Raw genomic sequence first — 16618 nt, 5'->3', positions numbered from 1 at the left:
AAAATTCTCCAGAGATTCTAAAATGCAGTCAGATTGAGAACTGCTGATGTTTTTCTGGGCATTCTTGTGTCTCCCATTGCCCTGAGGGAGAGGGTCAAGGATGAGTATTGGGTAAAATAAAAGTCATGCTAGAGGGCACTTGTATTTTTTTTTCTTTCTGAGGCCAATGATTCATTTGAGAAAGATGGTTGGACTGCTTCTCTAGCCTGGTACCCAGGAGATGTGGCCATTAAAGCTTTGATTGCACAGATACGCCAGCCGGAGGGGCCATACAATTGTTTCAGATATGAGTGAATTTCTGCGGCTGGTTACTTAAAAGCTACCTTAGCAAGTTATTTTCAGTTATGTCATTTGCTCCCCAAAGTGCCATTTAAACCTGATACTCATGTGATTGATTTTTCTGGAATTTCATGGCCCATTTTCGCTTTTTTGAGGTGATGCTTAAATAGAATGGACTACACTTTACCACTGCATTCAACAAACACTTATTGAGCCCCACTATATTCCAGGCTATATTGAATACTGCAACCGTTTATTAAAATCACTACTTAAGTGTAGCAAAGGAAACAAAACAAGACTTTTCAGATGGAATCATAGACCTAGAACTTTAGCACTGAAAGAATCTTGGAGTTGATTGCAACCCAGTTCCATTCCCCTGCATATAGGAAAGTGCAGCCCAGAGAGGCAGGGTGTTAGTCTGTTTTCACACAGCTGACCGGGGGCTAAGATTCTGCCTGAGCTACCCTGGCAACAGCCAGCATTTGCTGAGGACTTAGCTCACTGGGCCTTGTTGGGCTCTTTGTGCTGAACCCCACCCCCTCTGTCTGTCCAGTGTTTTCATGGCATAGCATTGAGCCGTGCTGCCTTCCACATTCTTCAGAGCAGAGGTTCTCAGACCAAAGGCACGCAGGAATGGCCTGAGGGTCTCCTGAAATGAAGACTCCCATTCAGTCAGGCTGGGGTAGGGCCTGAGATCCTGTGTTTCTGACAAACTCCCAGGTGATTCCAGTGCTGCTGGTTTGAAGGCAGAGTGCATATTCCGAGGGCCCAGGGTCAGGGTGCCAGGCACTGTCATCAGCCAGCCCTCTCTTTTAAATACTTCGCGCCCTCATCCTCCAGGGCTTGTGACTGGAGCTTGGAGCCACAGGATGGGGCTGAGGCTATTAGTGGGGTCATTCCAGAATCCTTTCCCCATCCCCCTGGGATGACCTGCACGGAGGGGCTGCAGGGCCCCAGCACCCTTCTGGGGAGCCCACACTCCCTTGTCTGGGCAGCTGTCCCAGTGGCCTCACTGCCTGGGGTAGGACCGATGCTTTGTTGGCATGCAGTAAGTATTTATCATTTTGAAAAATAACAGTCTGATATTCGGGTGAGAAAAACAGGCTCTCAGGAATACAAGAACAGGTCCCAAGGTTATGGGGAAAGCAACCTTGGGAAATAAATTTTTGAATAAAACAGTGCTGATGTGGAGCCGGGGCAGAGATGGTAGAGGGAGCTAGTGTTTGTTGAAGACCTGCTCTTTGTATTAGACCCAATTTGTTACCCCAAGTCGATGGTTATTTGCAAAAATTATTAGCTCTGTGGTCCATCTTCTTTCCTACACAGCTTCCCCCAGGTGCTCCTGACACTCCCAGTTCTCCCTGTACGGGCCCCTCGTCTGCCCCTCCATGGCCCTAGTACATGTGCTCCAAGTCACTTCGGCACCTCCTTCCCTGTCCACCCCTTATCCATGCTCTCATCTGTTCTCCCAGTTCTCTCTCACTCACTGGTCCCCTCTATGCCTAGTGGTGTGTCCCTTGAGGGCCTGTGGGCTTGAATGTGTAACGAAAATATGCTTATAGAGACAAAGCCAGGGCTTGCCTTTTTGTGTGTGGCAATCCTAGTTCCTTCCCAGGGGAGTCTGTGGCCAGCTGCAGAAGGTCTGGTGTAGGATTCTGTTTTGCTTTACAGCCGAAGACAGCATTTATTTTCTAACCACCAGATTTATTCACACAAGATACTCCACTTCCCAAGCAGGAATACTGGGGCTTAGGTCTGATTCCATTTTCCCACTGTCCCTTAGCCCTTCCCCAAATCCCTCATGTCCCTTGGACTGATCCCCTCCCAAAGGAAGAGGTCCTTCTTTCGTAACCGCTGTGCTTGAAATAGAGCCCTCGGTTTTTCACCACAGCTGCAGGTTGCTGGTACTCCCATGCCACCAAAATGACTCCAGTCAAGGATTGTTAAAGTATTCAGAGGATCATGTGGCATTTTAAGGCTACCATTTGTGGTCCCTGCCAAAACATTAGGGGAAGCAAGTCTGAGCAGGGGTGGTTAGTTACATAGCAAGTTTCCAGGCATTGCTGGGGTTGGGTTTTGCTTTTGGTTTGTTTCTTCTTTGCACTTTCTTTTTCTTTTTTTATCAGAATTAAAGTTTTCCCAGTACTTTCCTCTTCCCCCGTTTTCAAATTGCTTTTTTTCAACCCCAAGATTTTATTGGAGAGGAAGATTCTCATGAGGACCCTTCTTTAATCCTCCAGCTCAGCCCAGTCAAAGTCTTCTCAAGCCTCATACATATTTGAATGATGAGAGAAACGAAGTTGGTGTATTTAGACCCAAGCTTGTTGACCTCTGCTCGCTTCCCTTCCAGACTTCTCAGGAATGTTTAAGGTCATGATAGTTCGGGATGAGATCCTGTTTGTATTTTTTAAAAACAGAGAGAAACATTAGGTTAGCATATTTTAACCCAAACCAATGGACAAAGTGCAAAATATTTTCACTAGACAGTACTTTTTAAAAGTATGTCAAAGTTCTGAAGGAATAAGCTGTTTGAGAAGAAGTGAAGCTTGAGGATATACGAGGTATTTCTTTTTGACAGGCTGAGCTTATGGAAACCGGTTGGGTAAGAGCAGTCAGCAGTGGTCAGTAGTATATTAAACTGAGCCTTAAGCAGGTTGCCCAAGGTCAAAGTTTCTTCATACCACTGCGAGGAATAGAAACAGCCCTTTTATGCGACTGTACGTCAAGAATTCAGTCCCCAGCTGCTGATGCTTTCTACTGTTGAATGTAGAAACCTACAGACCTAACCTGGAGTTGGTAATGAGTTTGATAAAGGGCTCGAAAACACCCTGTCTTGCTCCACTTGTAGCTCTTGGCCTATTGGGGTGTTACTGTTGGAAGGCGTGGGCTGTGTTGTCATGGCCCTGCTTTCAGGGGAGTGCAGGCTTTAAATGTTCTCAGCACATTCTCATAATATGATGTAAAGGTCTAATACAGTGGGGTTTTTCCTTTAGCATGTAACATGTTCCGTCTCTTGGATAAATCAACACCTTGGTTTTACCTTCACTGAGCCATTCCCAGTGAATTCAAGCCAATTCAGATTCACAAACAGTACAAAGCAAGGCATAGTGGGGAATTGAGAGATGAAGGATATTGCCCCTACTTCAAAAACCAAGTAAATAAGACTAGTATGGGGTTTTTTTATTTATTGATTTTAGAGAAAGGGAGAGAAGGAAAAGAAACATTAATTTTGTCGTTCCGCTTATTGGTGCATTCATTGGTTGACTCTTGTATGTACCCTGACTGGGGATCGAACTCACAACTTTGGCGTATCAGGATGACACTCTAAGCAACTGAGCTACCTGGTCAAAGCAGGTATGGATTTAATTAACTGTAAATAAGTAAGAATTTGGTTAATGCTGTATTGAGGCCAGACTGTGTTATAGGAGCCAGCTTGTGGGGGGTAGGGGGTTGAATGTCAGGAAGTCATCTAGGAGGAGGGAGAAGTCTTTAAAGGCTGAGTGAGGCTGATAGTTAATTTTCTCAGATTGGAGAGTGAGTGAGGTAATACTGGTACAGAGCGTATATTACTAAGGAAGTTGTGATGGTCTCATTGCCCAAATACAAGGGAAGGAACCTTAGTACGGTGCTCAGCTTGTGGGAACCACTTTAGTCATATATAATGGAGTCTCTGTTATCAGAGTTTAGTTATATTCCAATCCAGTTGAAAAGAAAGCTTATCTATGTGAAACAGCCAACACCAACGTTCATGTAGAAGTTCTAATTCTGTAATACATATAATAAACAAGACTTCAGAAAACAATGTGGACTTGGATAGTTGGGCAGGGTTTTCTAGGGTAGGTAGGAATTTGAGATGGGTCTTAGAGCATGCATGCGATTTAACACCAAAAGTGCCAGGAAAGAGCAGTTCATGGTGGTGGACAACATGCGCACTACCATGCTGTAGAGAATGAATGTGATGTATTGTGGGCCAGTGAAGGGACAGAGCTGAAGAAGACATGGTGTGTTTTGGAGAGCAGTGTAAGATTTGATAAGAGACCAGGTGTGGCAGGCTTTAAATGTCAGCCAGAGGAATTTGGATTTGATCCAAGAGTTGAAAGGAAGTCAGTAAACTCAGGCTTACATTGGCAAATAGGCTGCCATCTCCATGCACGAGAGATACACTGCGTAGTGTATTATATTTTCCAGCCTCTCGCGATGATCAACAAGATTTCCAGCCCTTCCTAGTAGCAATCCACCAGCTTCCTGTCACCTGGAAGCCCCTGTTGCCTACCTGGGCAGCTAGGAGTGGGGATAGAGATGCTGCTAAGAAGACCATAGAACCACAGAATTTGTACTGGGAAAGGGAACTTAGAAATCATCTAATCTAGTGGAATCCTCTCCTCAAACAGAAGCTTAAGTGGAAGTTCAAGATGTTGGAGATACAAGAGACGAGAAATATGGTGGGTGGGGCCTGGAGGCTCACCCACACAGCCTCTCACCCCATGGGAGCCCTAAAGGTGACTAAAAGTAGCACTCTGACTCCCTGTTCCAAAAATCCGAACCGGTGTTTGTAGACGAGGAAATAAAACACAAGGGGGCAGGTGATTCCTTCCTACTTGACAGCGGCTGGCTCTGGAGATGGCCCAAGTTAGAGATATAAATAGCACATTTAGTTTTTGCCTGTTGATCCTCTTTGTTCCTCCTGCAGCCTGATCTCTCATAGGGAACACTGCAGCCACATGCCTTGGGCTGCCCGAGGCCCTCTCCGGAGAGCTGCCCTCCTTAGACAGGGAGCCGTGCTCTGGTTCACAGGTGGCAAACACAAGGCCTGCGGGCCAAATCCACCTTATTTCTATCCGGGATCAGCCCTGAGCTCTCGCTTAACTGTTAAAGAGTAGTTATATTTATACAGTCTTGAAATTGCGTTCAGCCCTTTGAAGGCAACCGCGAGGCTGACGGGGTCCCTGGTGAAAATGAGTGTGACACCCCTGCTCTAGATCTTCTGGCCACCATAACGTAACGAGATCCCCTTTCCTCAGAAGTCCACTCTCAGCTGGCTGACTGCTGCTTGATCTGGCCAGCAAATCATGCTAACACGTTACTAAGTTCTGACATGTGAGTAAGTTCATTCTGCTGGGCCATACAATTGTTTTTAGTAGAGATCTTTTGGAGACAGTACCTTTAACTGGAGTCAGTGACTCAGGGGGCAGGCTCTCAGGTAACATGCAGACCTGGTGGGAAGGCTTCTTGAGGCCTCACTTAGCCTCCTGCTTCTCCCCCTCATACTGAGCTCTGACTCACCCTGGTATGTCGCCCTGTGTGGCCAAGCTTCAGGCTGCCTCCAGGAGGCCTTGTGGGGCATGTGGGCTGGGTTTACGTGAATGGGCCAAGGGAATGACTTGGAGAGAGACTGTCCAAAACCTCACTGTCCTTCCTGCACTCAGCTGCCAGTGATGCCCAGGCTTCCTTGGCAAAGGGACTGGCCTACAGGCCTCTGGAAATAACACCTTCCCACACAACTTTAGCTTAGCCCAGGGCTCTCTCCCCGAGTCAGAAGGGACCCTCACCAACCCAGGGCCCTCTCTTCCTGGGTGACTACCAGGAGGGGCACTTCGAGAGGCCCTCAGTGAATGGAAAAGCCTCTAGCCTGTGAACACACCTTCCGAAGGTAAAGAGCACTCTTGAGGTGCGCAGGGCTGAGTTCTGGTTCAAGCTCAGGTACTTAATCAATGACCTGTAGCCTGTAATTTGGGCGGGTGGGGATGGGGCTCAGTTTGTAGGCCCCTCTGTAAAGTGGGATGCTCTAAAAATAACAGTGGGGAATAGATGAGGGCAGGGAAGGACATGGTGAATAATGGGTGGGAAAGTATAAAAGAGCTAGGCAAATATAGGAGATATCTGTTGTTGAATAAACAAGTCCTTATCAACATGACTGGCCCTGTTGAAAATAGGCCTTTATGTGGCCCCCACAGAAACAGCTGTGCCTGGAGCCTTGAGTCTCACCGGACTGGCTACCAGGACACAACACCAGAGCACGTGGCTGCAAACCAAAATACTCCCTTTGTTTGGCACAGCGTCTCACTTCTCACCTGATTGTGTTTGGGCACATAGATACAATTTGTCTGGAAAACCTTGATTCTATTCTTGGTTTTTGCCCTGATCTCGGGCAGGTCACTCAAGCTATATGAGCTGCATTAGGGATTTGTAAAAATGGGAATAATAAAGCCCTTTAAAAATAATAATATTTTTCTTTTCTCTTAAGAATTTAATAAAGATAAAACAGGAATCTTTTTTGAAGATTAAACTTTTAATAAAGAACAGTTGATATGATTATTATTATTACTGTCATGGCCAGGGCCGATGTCGCAAGTGTGTACTTTGCCAAGTTCACATTAGCAGAGTTCTGTGGACCATGCTGTTTGAATTTCTCACCTTGTGATCTGCATACAGACTTCTCATGCAGCTTCTAGAAGTTTTCCTTCACTTCACTTATCTTTTTCTATAATCCTAGGGAGAAAGTAAAGTTTGAAAAGAAAGGAGACTTCTGTTCACATTTTATATAATAACTGAAGCTATATATCCTCCAAGCCCCAAACTGTACAATAAAAGCTCTTGGATACTACTTCTCTCCCATAATTCCTAGCACATAGCTTATTAAGTTATTAACCAGCAATTTCTCTGGCAGCATATTAAACTTTACTTTTAAACAAGTCACAGAGGGGGGGAAACATGCATCTCTCATAAAAGGAATAAAAAACATACACCCTCTAAAACGGTTTCCCCAGGCTTTGAACAAATCCCAAGTCCCACACAAGGTCTCTTTTTCCTCATTCTCTGCACATAACTTGAGTGTTAGTACATTAATGAGAAAAAGATGCCTCATAGAAAGATGGAAAAATCTGAGGGCCTCTGGGGTGTGGGTGGCTCCCTGGGGGCCTTCGAAAGGGCAGGTGAGCCTGAATGGAGGGAAAGGCAAAGCCTGGGCCTGGGGGTTGTGGGCTCCTCTGGAGCAGAGGCATTTCCAGGGAGGTAGAGGCGCCTGTGACTTCCACCCTAACCTAAGAGGTGCCTTCTGCAGACTGCCTGGGCCATGCTGAGTCCTACCAGGACCCTGGTAAAACGGTGAAAGCCCTCTGTTTCCTGGACTCCATTCCCCAAGAACAAAAGCAGCTTTTCCGGGGGGGAGCCCCTCATGCTCTGAGTACGTGGCTGGGACACTCAGTTCCTTCCCAGGCAAACTCACAGCTCACGTTCCTCTTGCTTTGTGCCTGGCAGCTCGGTAAGAATCCCCTATAAACTGGTCCACCACCAGAGCAGGGCACGAAGATGGCTTCACTTTCAAAGGAAAATCCAAGTAGGAGGGCTGTGGAGCAGCTTCTATGTGTGGGTTGTGAGTAGAAACACTTGAAAAGCTCCAGACCAAGAAAGGCTGGATGGAAGTTGGAGCATAACATAAAAACGCAGCTTTGCCATCCCCCGCCCCAGGGAGGGCAAGGTAAGCGAGCAGCCCCGGGTAGCCAGCCAGCCCTGCATGCTGCTGCCAGCTGGCCCTGTGTGCACATCTAAATTCTGGATGTTGCAGTGGGGGGGAATAACTTGTTTAAAAATATATATTCTGCAATTCATGATCATTTGGCATCTTGGTTTAAATAAATGCCCTATTGTTTCTCTAAGAATGCCATATGATGGTTGCTCGGCCGGGGTAAAGGGGAAATCAGAAGGGGGCGAGCGGCCCTTTTTATTTCATTTACACTTCCACATTTGTGTGACGGAATGTGGCCTGCCTCAGAGAAGTACCTCCTGGCTCCTTCCTGCAGCGGCTCTTCCTTTATAACCAAACGCAAGGAAAGACAACGTCTGGTCTGCAGACAGCTGCCATTGCAGAGACTTGAATGTGGACTGCAGAGATGGCTGGCATGATCTCGGAGAGACCAAAGGGAGGTCAACAAAAGGCCCTGTGTCGAGTCAGCCATTCAGATCTTCCTTGGAGGCCGGCTTCTGATGGTTGGTCAGACAAGGTTTCCTAGAGGCAGGCCTTGAAGTGAGTTTTAAATAAAGAACATGGCGTGGCTGGACATTGTCAAGTGGTGGGGTTCAGGACAGGATGTGGGGATATGTTACAGACTAGTTTTCCCTCTCTACCACCACTTTCTCTCCATCATCATTCTTTCCCCTTTCCCCCACTTCTTACCTGCCTTCCCTCTCCTTATTCCCCACCCGCTTTCTCTCTCTTCTGGTTCTCTTCTTCCTGGCCTATTTTGGGCCTGAGGGTGGTCCCCAGGACATAGCTTCACTAACTCCCCCACTGGCTCTGTGGTGAGAGGCTGCCGTACCTTTTGCTCACTGTCGTTGAGAACAGAGGAGATCGGAGTAGGAGTGGGCCTATGCAGAGCCAAGATTAGAGGAAGAGCCTGCAATGGGTTGTAATGAGCCGCTGCTAGGGCTGAAGGCCCAGGGTGTTCCTAAGCCATCCAGCTCATCAGCTGCACCTGTTTGATTTTCTGGTCTGCATTCTTCCCTGCATGGGGCAAGCAGGTTCCCACCTTTGTATCTTTGTTCCAGTTAGCTCTCCTGCCTGGAATTCCTTCTTTCCTTTCTCTGGCCATATCCTTCCCTGACTCCAGACTGCCCCCCCTTACTGACAGTCCCTCTGACGGTTGTAGGTTTCGCTTTTCTCCACATACACCCTCCCCACACCCACATGTGCGCAAGATCCTAAGCTCTGGGAAGGCAGAACTTTGTCCTCTCTCTCCTTTCTGTCCTATGTAGGATATCCCCCATGGTGCTCAGTAAATGTTTCTAAATGAATAAAGTTAAGCCATGAGTCTAATCAGGATTCTGGGGCAGTCGTTCCCTGGGAACTGGAGTGACCTCAGCCCCTGACTCTGTCGAAGTCCGTGTACAGTCTCTTGACTTAGTGACCTGAGCAGACACTAGCAGCCTGAAGCCAGAACAGCTGTTTCCAGCCTCCGAAGATGGCAGTGCGTTCTTGTAGAAGAGGTTAGTGTATCCAAAGTAAACTCTGTCTCCTACAGGGAGCCACCAAGGCTTCACAGTGCTGAGCGGGTATCCCAGCTCCCCAGTGTGGATTGGGCTGACGGAGTCCCACTGGGAACTTCAGCTCTTTGGAGGGTTTTTTTAAAACATGAAATGAGTGTTAGAAACAGAACTTTAAAAAAGTTTATTTACTCATTTTTTGAGAGAGGGGGAGGGAGTGAGAAAGAAAGGAAAAGAAACATAAATGTGAAAGAGGAACACGATCGGTTGCCTCTCGCAAGCCTGCAACCCAGGCACGTGTCCTGACCAGGAATTGAACCAGTGACATTTCAGTCTACAGACCATGCTCAACCCACTGAGCCATACCAATAAGGACTGGAGCTTTTAAAGGTCACTCCTAAGCCCTCCCGTTTGAGGCATTTCACTCATCCTCTATCATTTCCTGCTGTTCTTCCCCTTTGCACTTACTGTTATTCTCCAAACATGTCATGTGCCCGAGTCTTTGGACATGTCGTACTTCCTCTGCTGTGCTCACTCTGCCCACAGTCTGTATCCCAGGCTCCCCTTTACTTTCCAGCTCTCCGCCAAGTCACTTCCAGACTCACCCAGGGGTACCAACCTGTTCCCTCTGCCACCATCTTGGGTTTTCACCCTGTCAACCCCTCCTTTGGGGCACCCATCAGACTCTGGTAAGGTTGGTTATATGTTTCTCCAAATAAACTAGTGACTCGCAAGTGTTTTTGACAAACACAACAAAAAAGTCCATTGAATACGTGACCTAATGTGTATCTGTGTGCTGCATATGTGTGTATGTATGCACACATTCATGAGTTCTTGCACAGTTTGAAATTTAAGTAATGTCTATATAAGATATGAAGAGTCTAAAAATGAAATGGAATTTACTCAAGATTTAGCATATTTAATTTCAGGAATGTTCTCTCTCAACATGTCCATCATCATTTTGGATACCAAGCATAACCCTACTGATACCATTTAGTATAATGTAGGGTGGTAGCTTATTACCTGGAAAAGAAAAAGAAACGAGTTAGAACAAATCAGTCAACATTTTCACTTAAAATTATTGCATTTATATTTTACATTTAAATGTGTTGAAAATTTATTCTGGGCCAGGACTTTACAAGATAAGGAAACCATGCTACCTTTATGACTTTGGTGCACTCTGGTTATGTTTTTCTCCTTCCTCCCTTCCCTAGCTTGCTCTTTCCTTCCACTTCCTTCCTCTCTTACCTTCCCTCATCCCACCCTTCCTTCTTTCCTTTCTTCCTCGTATGCTGGTCACTACCCACTAGTTGATTGCATAACCGACAAAATTGGTCATAACCTACAGTTTGAAAAACACTATTCAGGACTCGAAGTTCCTTGAGGGCAGTGACTGTGTTTCTGAATCATTTCATCTTCATATTTCCAAACACTGGCACTATTCCTGGCTCTTAGTCGTCCCTTAGTAAATGTTTTCTGAATGAATGGTCCTCAGTTAAAAAGCTCTGCAGCCACTGGGATTCCGGAAGGGACAGGAGAAGTGAATAATTTATCACAGACTTCCGAGAGCCCCTGCTGTCCCCTAGACACTGCAGCCATTGTGGACATGTCTGGGAAGGCCTGCTCTCTCTGCCCTGTGTTCTGCCGCCCCGCAACTTCCAGGAGAGAGGGCAGGAGGTTTAATGAAGTTCAGAGATTTCCCAAGGCAGAAACGTATTCATCAGGTTCTCGGGCAGATATTTGTCAAGAGACAAATGATAAAAAAGTGGAAGGAAGCAAGACTTAACAAGCCCTTTGTTTCATTTTATGTACGTAAACTTCGTCCTCGTGGTACCTGCCTCCTGCTGCTCCTCCGAAGCCGCTGTTAACTCTGTTTTGTAGCCCATCTGTTAGACCCAGACCACTGAAGGTTTTTTAAAACACTAAATCTTCACTGCGCCATGCCCCATGCCAGGATTTTTCCATTTGGGGGTAGAAAAAAGCCCCAAGCCCACCAAAACCTTGTGGCTTGGTTTCCTGTCCAGCTGGCTTGCCCTTCCCAGGATTTTATTCCCATCATCAAAGTGGCTTGACAGACTGAGAACAAACCTCTGGCTCACCCTGCATTCACAGTGTACCTTTTCCAAGTCAGAACAAACACCAAGTAATAGTGAGAAAAAGAGAGAGAGAAAACTTATTTTCCTGACTTAGAAGCCAGTCCAGAGTGAAGCCAGCTCCGACTCCAGACAGGGATGTTGTGTGGCTGTGGTTGCGGCTGTGGCGGAGCTCAAGGGTGGAGCCATGAATGGCAGGCTGCACGCCAGAATCTCTTTCTGAGTCAGTCTCCAAGGAGAAGCCACGGATGGACTCCTCAGTGGCCCGGATCCTCTCTGTTTTGTGGAATCCAAAGCAGCAGCATTTGAGGGAGACTCACGTTCTGGGTGTGGTCCAAGTGGTCCCTGAAGTGTCCCAGGTCACCAGCCTGGTCCAGGTCAGGAGTAGATGCAGAATACTTCAGCCTGGCAGTTTTAAAGATTGCCAAACTTTCCTGTATTCATTTAGAAGTTTTTTTTAAAAAGTAGCTTAGCTAAAAATTTCATGGAAACTAAGATCCTCATCAGACTGGCAAGTCAAACCAGTTCCCCTAACACTTCCCTTTGTGGTTCCACAGACAGAAAAACATTCAGGGTGAGAAGCTGTGACTCTCTGAGGACACATGGGAGCGGGCACTGCATTTTAAGAAGCATCCAATTAACACGAAGCATCTTCTGAAGGCCTTGTCTTGCTCTTGTTCCCTCCTTCTCAACACATTCTTTCATTTTCCCAGTCTGGTCTCCCCAGGTCCCTAGACAAGCCAGACTAATTCCAGTCCACATCTATTGCCCCTCTTAAAATGACCTTCCTTGTCAACTTTGTTTGTCTAAATTCTTCCCATCCTTCAGAGCCCAGTTGGAATTTGATCTTCATAAACATTTTTCATCTCTCCTGTCCACCCTGATTTCTTCTTGTGCTTAACTCCGTGTATCCTTTCCCAAAGCTTGACTTTATTTTTGTCTCTATGTAACTATACAGCATTCTCTGAGGTCAGAAATCATCTCGTGTAACCCCTTCCAGCACCTGACTGTAAGCTGGATGCTCAGGAGGCATTCCACCTGCTTTCAGCCCTGTGCTGGATACCTGATGACCCATTACCTCTGCTTTGGGTTTTCTTCTTTCTTGAGTAGCCCTTTCTTTGGTAGAGGAGGTCCTTCCTACCCATTAAACGGTGGAAATGCTGGAATTGCGAACAATGTCATTAAAGAAGTTTTCGTCGACTCTGGACTTTTCATAGTAGGTAGAATAAGGGTAGGAAGTTCTGGTTGAGAAACCTGGGGGAAGCCAGACAGAGATAAGAGGGAGGGGCAGGGTTGGGGGTAAATAATTCAAATAGATAAAAGTACTTAACAACAAAACAGAACTGCAAGATACTAGAAGAAAATATGAAGAGAAACTTAAATATACATATATAAATACAATTTTGGAGAAGGGTTGGACTTTGTAAGCATGACATAAAACCCAGGAGACATAAGTAAAAAACTAATGTATTTGACTGCATAAAACTAAACATTTTTGAACTGCAAAATAACATTATAAATAAAAGACAAATGATAAATTACAGAAACATATTTGTAACACGTAGCAAAGCAGATTTCCTTAATATACAAAGAGTTCCTACAAATCACTAAGAAGACCAATTTAATGTAATATACATGGAATTTGAATACAGTTCACAGAAAAGGAAATAGAAGTATCTTTTTTGAAAAGCATATGAAGTGATGTTCAATCTCACTTATAATAAAATAATTGTGATTTAAAATAATGAGATAGTATTTTTCTCTTCTCGTGTTGGTAAAAGTCAGAATTTAACAACACACTGCATTGGCCAGGTCGTGGGGAAACCAGAATTCTTACATACTGTTGGCAAAAGTGTAAATTGGTACAGTCTCTTGGAAAAGCATCTTGTCAAAGTCAATCAGAATTTTGAATGTGCAAATATTTTGATCCAGCAATTCAGCTTCTAGGAATTTCCTCTCTGAGTACTCATTTATATGCACAAACCTGATACACAGGTATATTTATTACAGCATTGCTTTTAGCAAAGTACCCTAATCAGTCTGAGCATTTCAGTAGAGGATCGGCACACCCATGAAATGGAGCAGTTTACAACCATTCTCTATAATGAGGCAAATCTCTATATTTGTAATAGAATGACGTCCAATGTACTAGCGAGAAAAGAGTACTGCTCAGGAGTTAGTGCAGCAGGTCCTCCGACACCGCTGCTTCCTTCACTGCCGTGACGTTGCCAGGTCGATGGGATGCTGTGGGAGCCTAACTCCTGTTTGTGTCCTTGAGCCTCTGGTAAAACTGGTTTCACCTTTTACTGAGTCTCAGAACCTATTGACAACGTTAAGTTAGGACTGACTATAGATAGTCAGTCCCTGTTTGTGTAAAAATAAACAAGCGGGTGGCCCTCGATAGGTGCCGTAAATGGACAGGATGTGCCTGGAAGGACATAGTAAGTGGTAATAATGGTTGCCTCGGGGAGCAGATTATGGGTAGAGAGGATGGGGGCATGGAAAGGAACTTCATTTTCACACTGCGCCATTTTTGCTGTTTGAATTATTTTTATATCATGTGCATGTGTTACCTGTATTTTAAAACTAATTTTGAAAAAATAACCCGGTGCAGTTACAAAATTAGGCCAGGCATGAGGTATACACATAAACTAGAAGTTATGGCAAGGTAGGACTGTGGGGGAAGTCAGTCAGCAGGACAAAAATGAGGCAGGTCAGCAACAGAGAGACCTCGAACACTGCAAGACCATTTTGTTCTAATTCAAAAGTACCTGATTTGCTGTCTGTGCTAGAACATATGGCAGCCCTCGGATCTGGGCAGTTCAGGACAGAGTGGAATAAACTTCAGAGAAATGGCACACCTATTTTACAGGGAATGAGAAGGGTGGGTTTAGAGATCAGGAAGTGGAAATCCACTAGCCAGGACGCCGGTGCTGTTCCCCAGTCTCGTGTCGGAAGCAGAGACCGGCAGGCAGTGAACACTCAAAGGCATTCTAGTTTGCTGTGCCACCCCGAATAGGGTTCCCGTTGCACAGGCCAGGAGTCTGATCGGGTCACAGAGATAAATGGCAAAGCCAGGCCTTAAACCCGCATCTGTCCCTACTGCTTTTACCACTTGTGCTGAAATGTGAGTACGCCAAGGAAGTGTACTCACAATTTTCATGCACGCTCAGGATGAACTGAGGCTCGGAGACAGGGACCTTAGTGCCATTCTCGAAAGAAAGTCCTCATTCTTCCTTTTTTATCTGGACCCCTAAATCTGAGCCCACTACCTTTTTCCAGTGTGTGGGTCAAAGAGCACAATGAACTGCTCCATTTATTGGGAGAAGAAAATGCTCCATTTATTGGGCATGCGTGTTGCACTGTTGGTGCTTTCATGTGGTTTCCAGCTGATCACTTTTAAGTCCGTAGATACAGTTCGTCACGTAAGTGCAGTTTCCCTTCTCCAAAATGCTGAATCGGTGATACTCGTAACCAGTGGTTTTTCCCTGAATGTGTTCACTTAAAGAAGAAAATAATAGAATATGGCTCTCCCTTGCCCTCCTACCCCATCTCCTTGTCTTCAGACAACTCGGATAGGATGTTGGTTTTGTTTGTTTTCAGTTTATTTTATTTGGAGCCAGAGCATAGAATTTTCTACATTTTGTACAAGCTTAGGCCTGACCTCTACCATGTGCTTTAGGGTTTCTTTTTCCTGCTTGACTTACTGATGTATTCTCACCATGAGTGATTATCTGTTCTATTTTAGCATTTGCTATGACTCCCTAAGTTTCATGACATACCTGGTAGAAAATACCCATTTTCTCTTTTCTGTGACCCAGGCCTCAAGGAGAGAAAATACCAATTTATTTTCTATTCTTTACCTTTCTAGGCAAAATCCATGTTTGGTGACCAGAGCCGTGTATATTGATATTCTCTTCCTGTTGACTCACTGCCTTGACAAACCCACAGAAGGCAACCAGCCAGGTATGATTCATAGTTATATCATATTTTGGAATGGTTACGGGTCTTTGGGAACCTAACAACGTGGGTGGGGTTTTGAGTGCCTCTGCCACACACTCCCCCCTACCTGCTACTTTTGAGACTAAACCACACATCAAAATTAAACATAGTGTCATATGGTTTCCTCATAGGAGCTTCTCTGGGAAATGTGGCCTTGTTTAGTTGGAAGGTCGCTGTTTATTTTCTGTTTGGTCTTTCAGGGAAGAGTGGACTCAGATAACCTCTGTGTTTCTAAGACCTTGGCTCTTTCTTATTTCAGCATTTCCTTTGAAAGGCCGTCATTTTCAATAACTGAGAGTTCTTTCTGTTTTGCTCTGTGGGGATAACTGAGTGGGACCCATTTACTGGCGGAACCTAGGTATTGAGACTGTCTCAGATCCAGCCCTTGCTTCATTAAGCTCTGACTTTATACATGTTCCCTGGTCATCATGTATGTTTCCTGGTATGGGCCCCAGATCCACACACAATTGTTCTATTTTAATCATGATTCACAAAGTGGTTTTCTTAAAAGGGAGAAGGGCAACTCCAAATAAAAAAATGTTTTGATGTGTTTATAGAAGAGGCCACAGGAAGTGCTGTACATGAGTTCCAGGCCACAGACTGAAACTGATTTTCGTCAACACAAACTGGAATGCAGGGTAATGAGCCTGCAACTGGTTAAAATCAGCCTCTTCTAATTGATTAGGCCTGTCTAAAGGAGGCTACAATTACAAAGTCAGACTCTGAGTACAAGCAGGCCAGGCCTTTCCTCTGTTAAATTTAGTCTGTCAATGATTTGTTGTCTTCAGTAAATACATTCAGGCTGTCAGAGTCCAGCTCTGTCCAGATGGAACCCTGTTCCCCAATTCAAACCAATTTAAAATGCTTTGAGGGGGAGGTGCGAAACCGCCTCACCCGGATCAATGCACGTTAGCCCACAAAGCCCCTGTGGCCATGCGGAGGCAGTAAGAACATGCCTGGACTTTCATCAGCTCCACGTCCCTCCATGAGGGCAGCGGTTGTATCCGTTTGGTGGAATAGGATCATAGAGTTTTACGGCTGTAAAACAGTCCTAGTTTATTCCTTTTGTCCCGGTGTAATTATTAATAGTGCTCCCTTTCACTCTTGAAAGTGTCCAGGTTTGCACAATAAATTACAGGCACACTAGTGATAAGAGGCCTCGAGGTTGTGTCTGCTGTGTTTTATACTTGAGCTAACTGGGGTCCAGAGGTTATACGTCAGATGTGGCCAGAGGTAAGTTGTTTTGGGTTTCCACCATCTTTGTA

The 16618-nt window shown here is 45.4% G+C and overlaps 1 protein-coding gene across 5 annotated transcripts in view; it reads left to right on the top strand.

Annotated features, from left to right (window-relative positions):
• THADA (THADA armadillo repeat containing) overlaps positions 1-16618 on the top strand; it is a 293763-nt gene that overhangs the window by 213317 nt on the left and 63828 nt on the right. For all 5 annotated transcript variants that reach the window (XM_037066489.1, XM_037066490.1, XM_037066492.1 and 2 more), the window contains one exon: positions 15223-15317. In XM_037066489.1, coding sequence (XP_036922384.1) covers positions 15223-15317 — 95 coding nt within the window. The remainder of the gene's footprint in view (positions 1-15222; positions 15318-16618) is intronic.

Source organism: Sturnira hondurensis, unplaced genomic scaffold, assembly GCF_014824575.4.
Source record: "Sturnira hondurensis isolate 20B ecotype Veracruz unplaced genomic scaffold, ASM1482457v3 Scaffold0016663, whole genome shotgun sequence".
Classification (NCBI taxonomy): domain Eukaryota; kingdom Metazoa; phylum Chordata; class Mammalia; order Chiroptera; family Phyllostomidae; genus Sturnira; species Sturnira hondurensis.
Note: the sequence above shows the minus strand (reverse complement) of the source record. Positions and strands in the feature narration are given on the sequence as shown.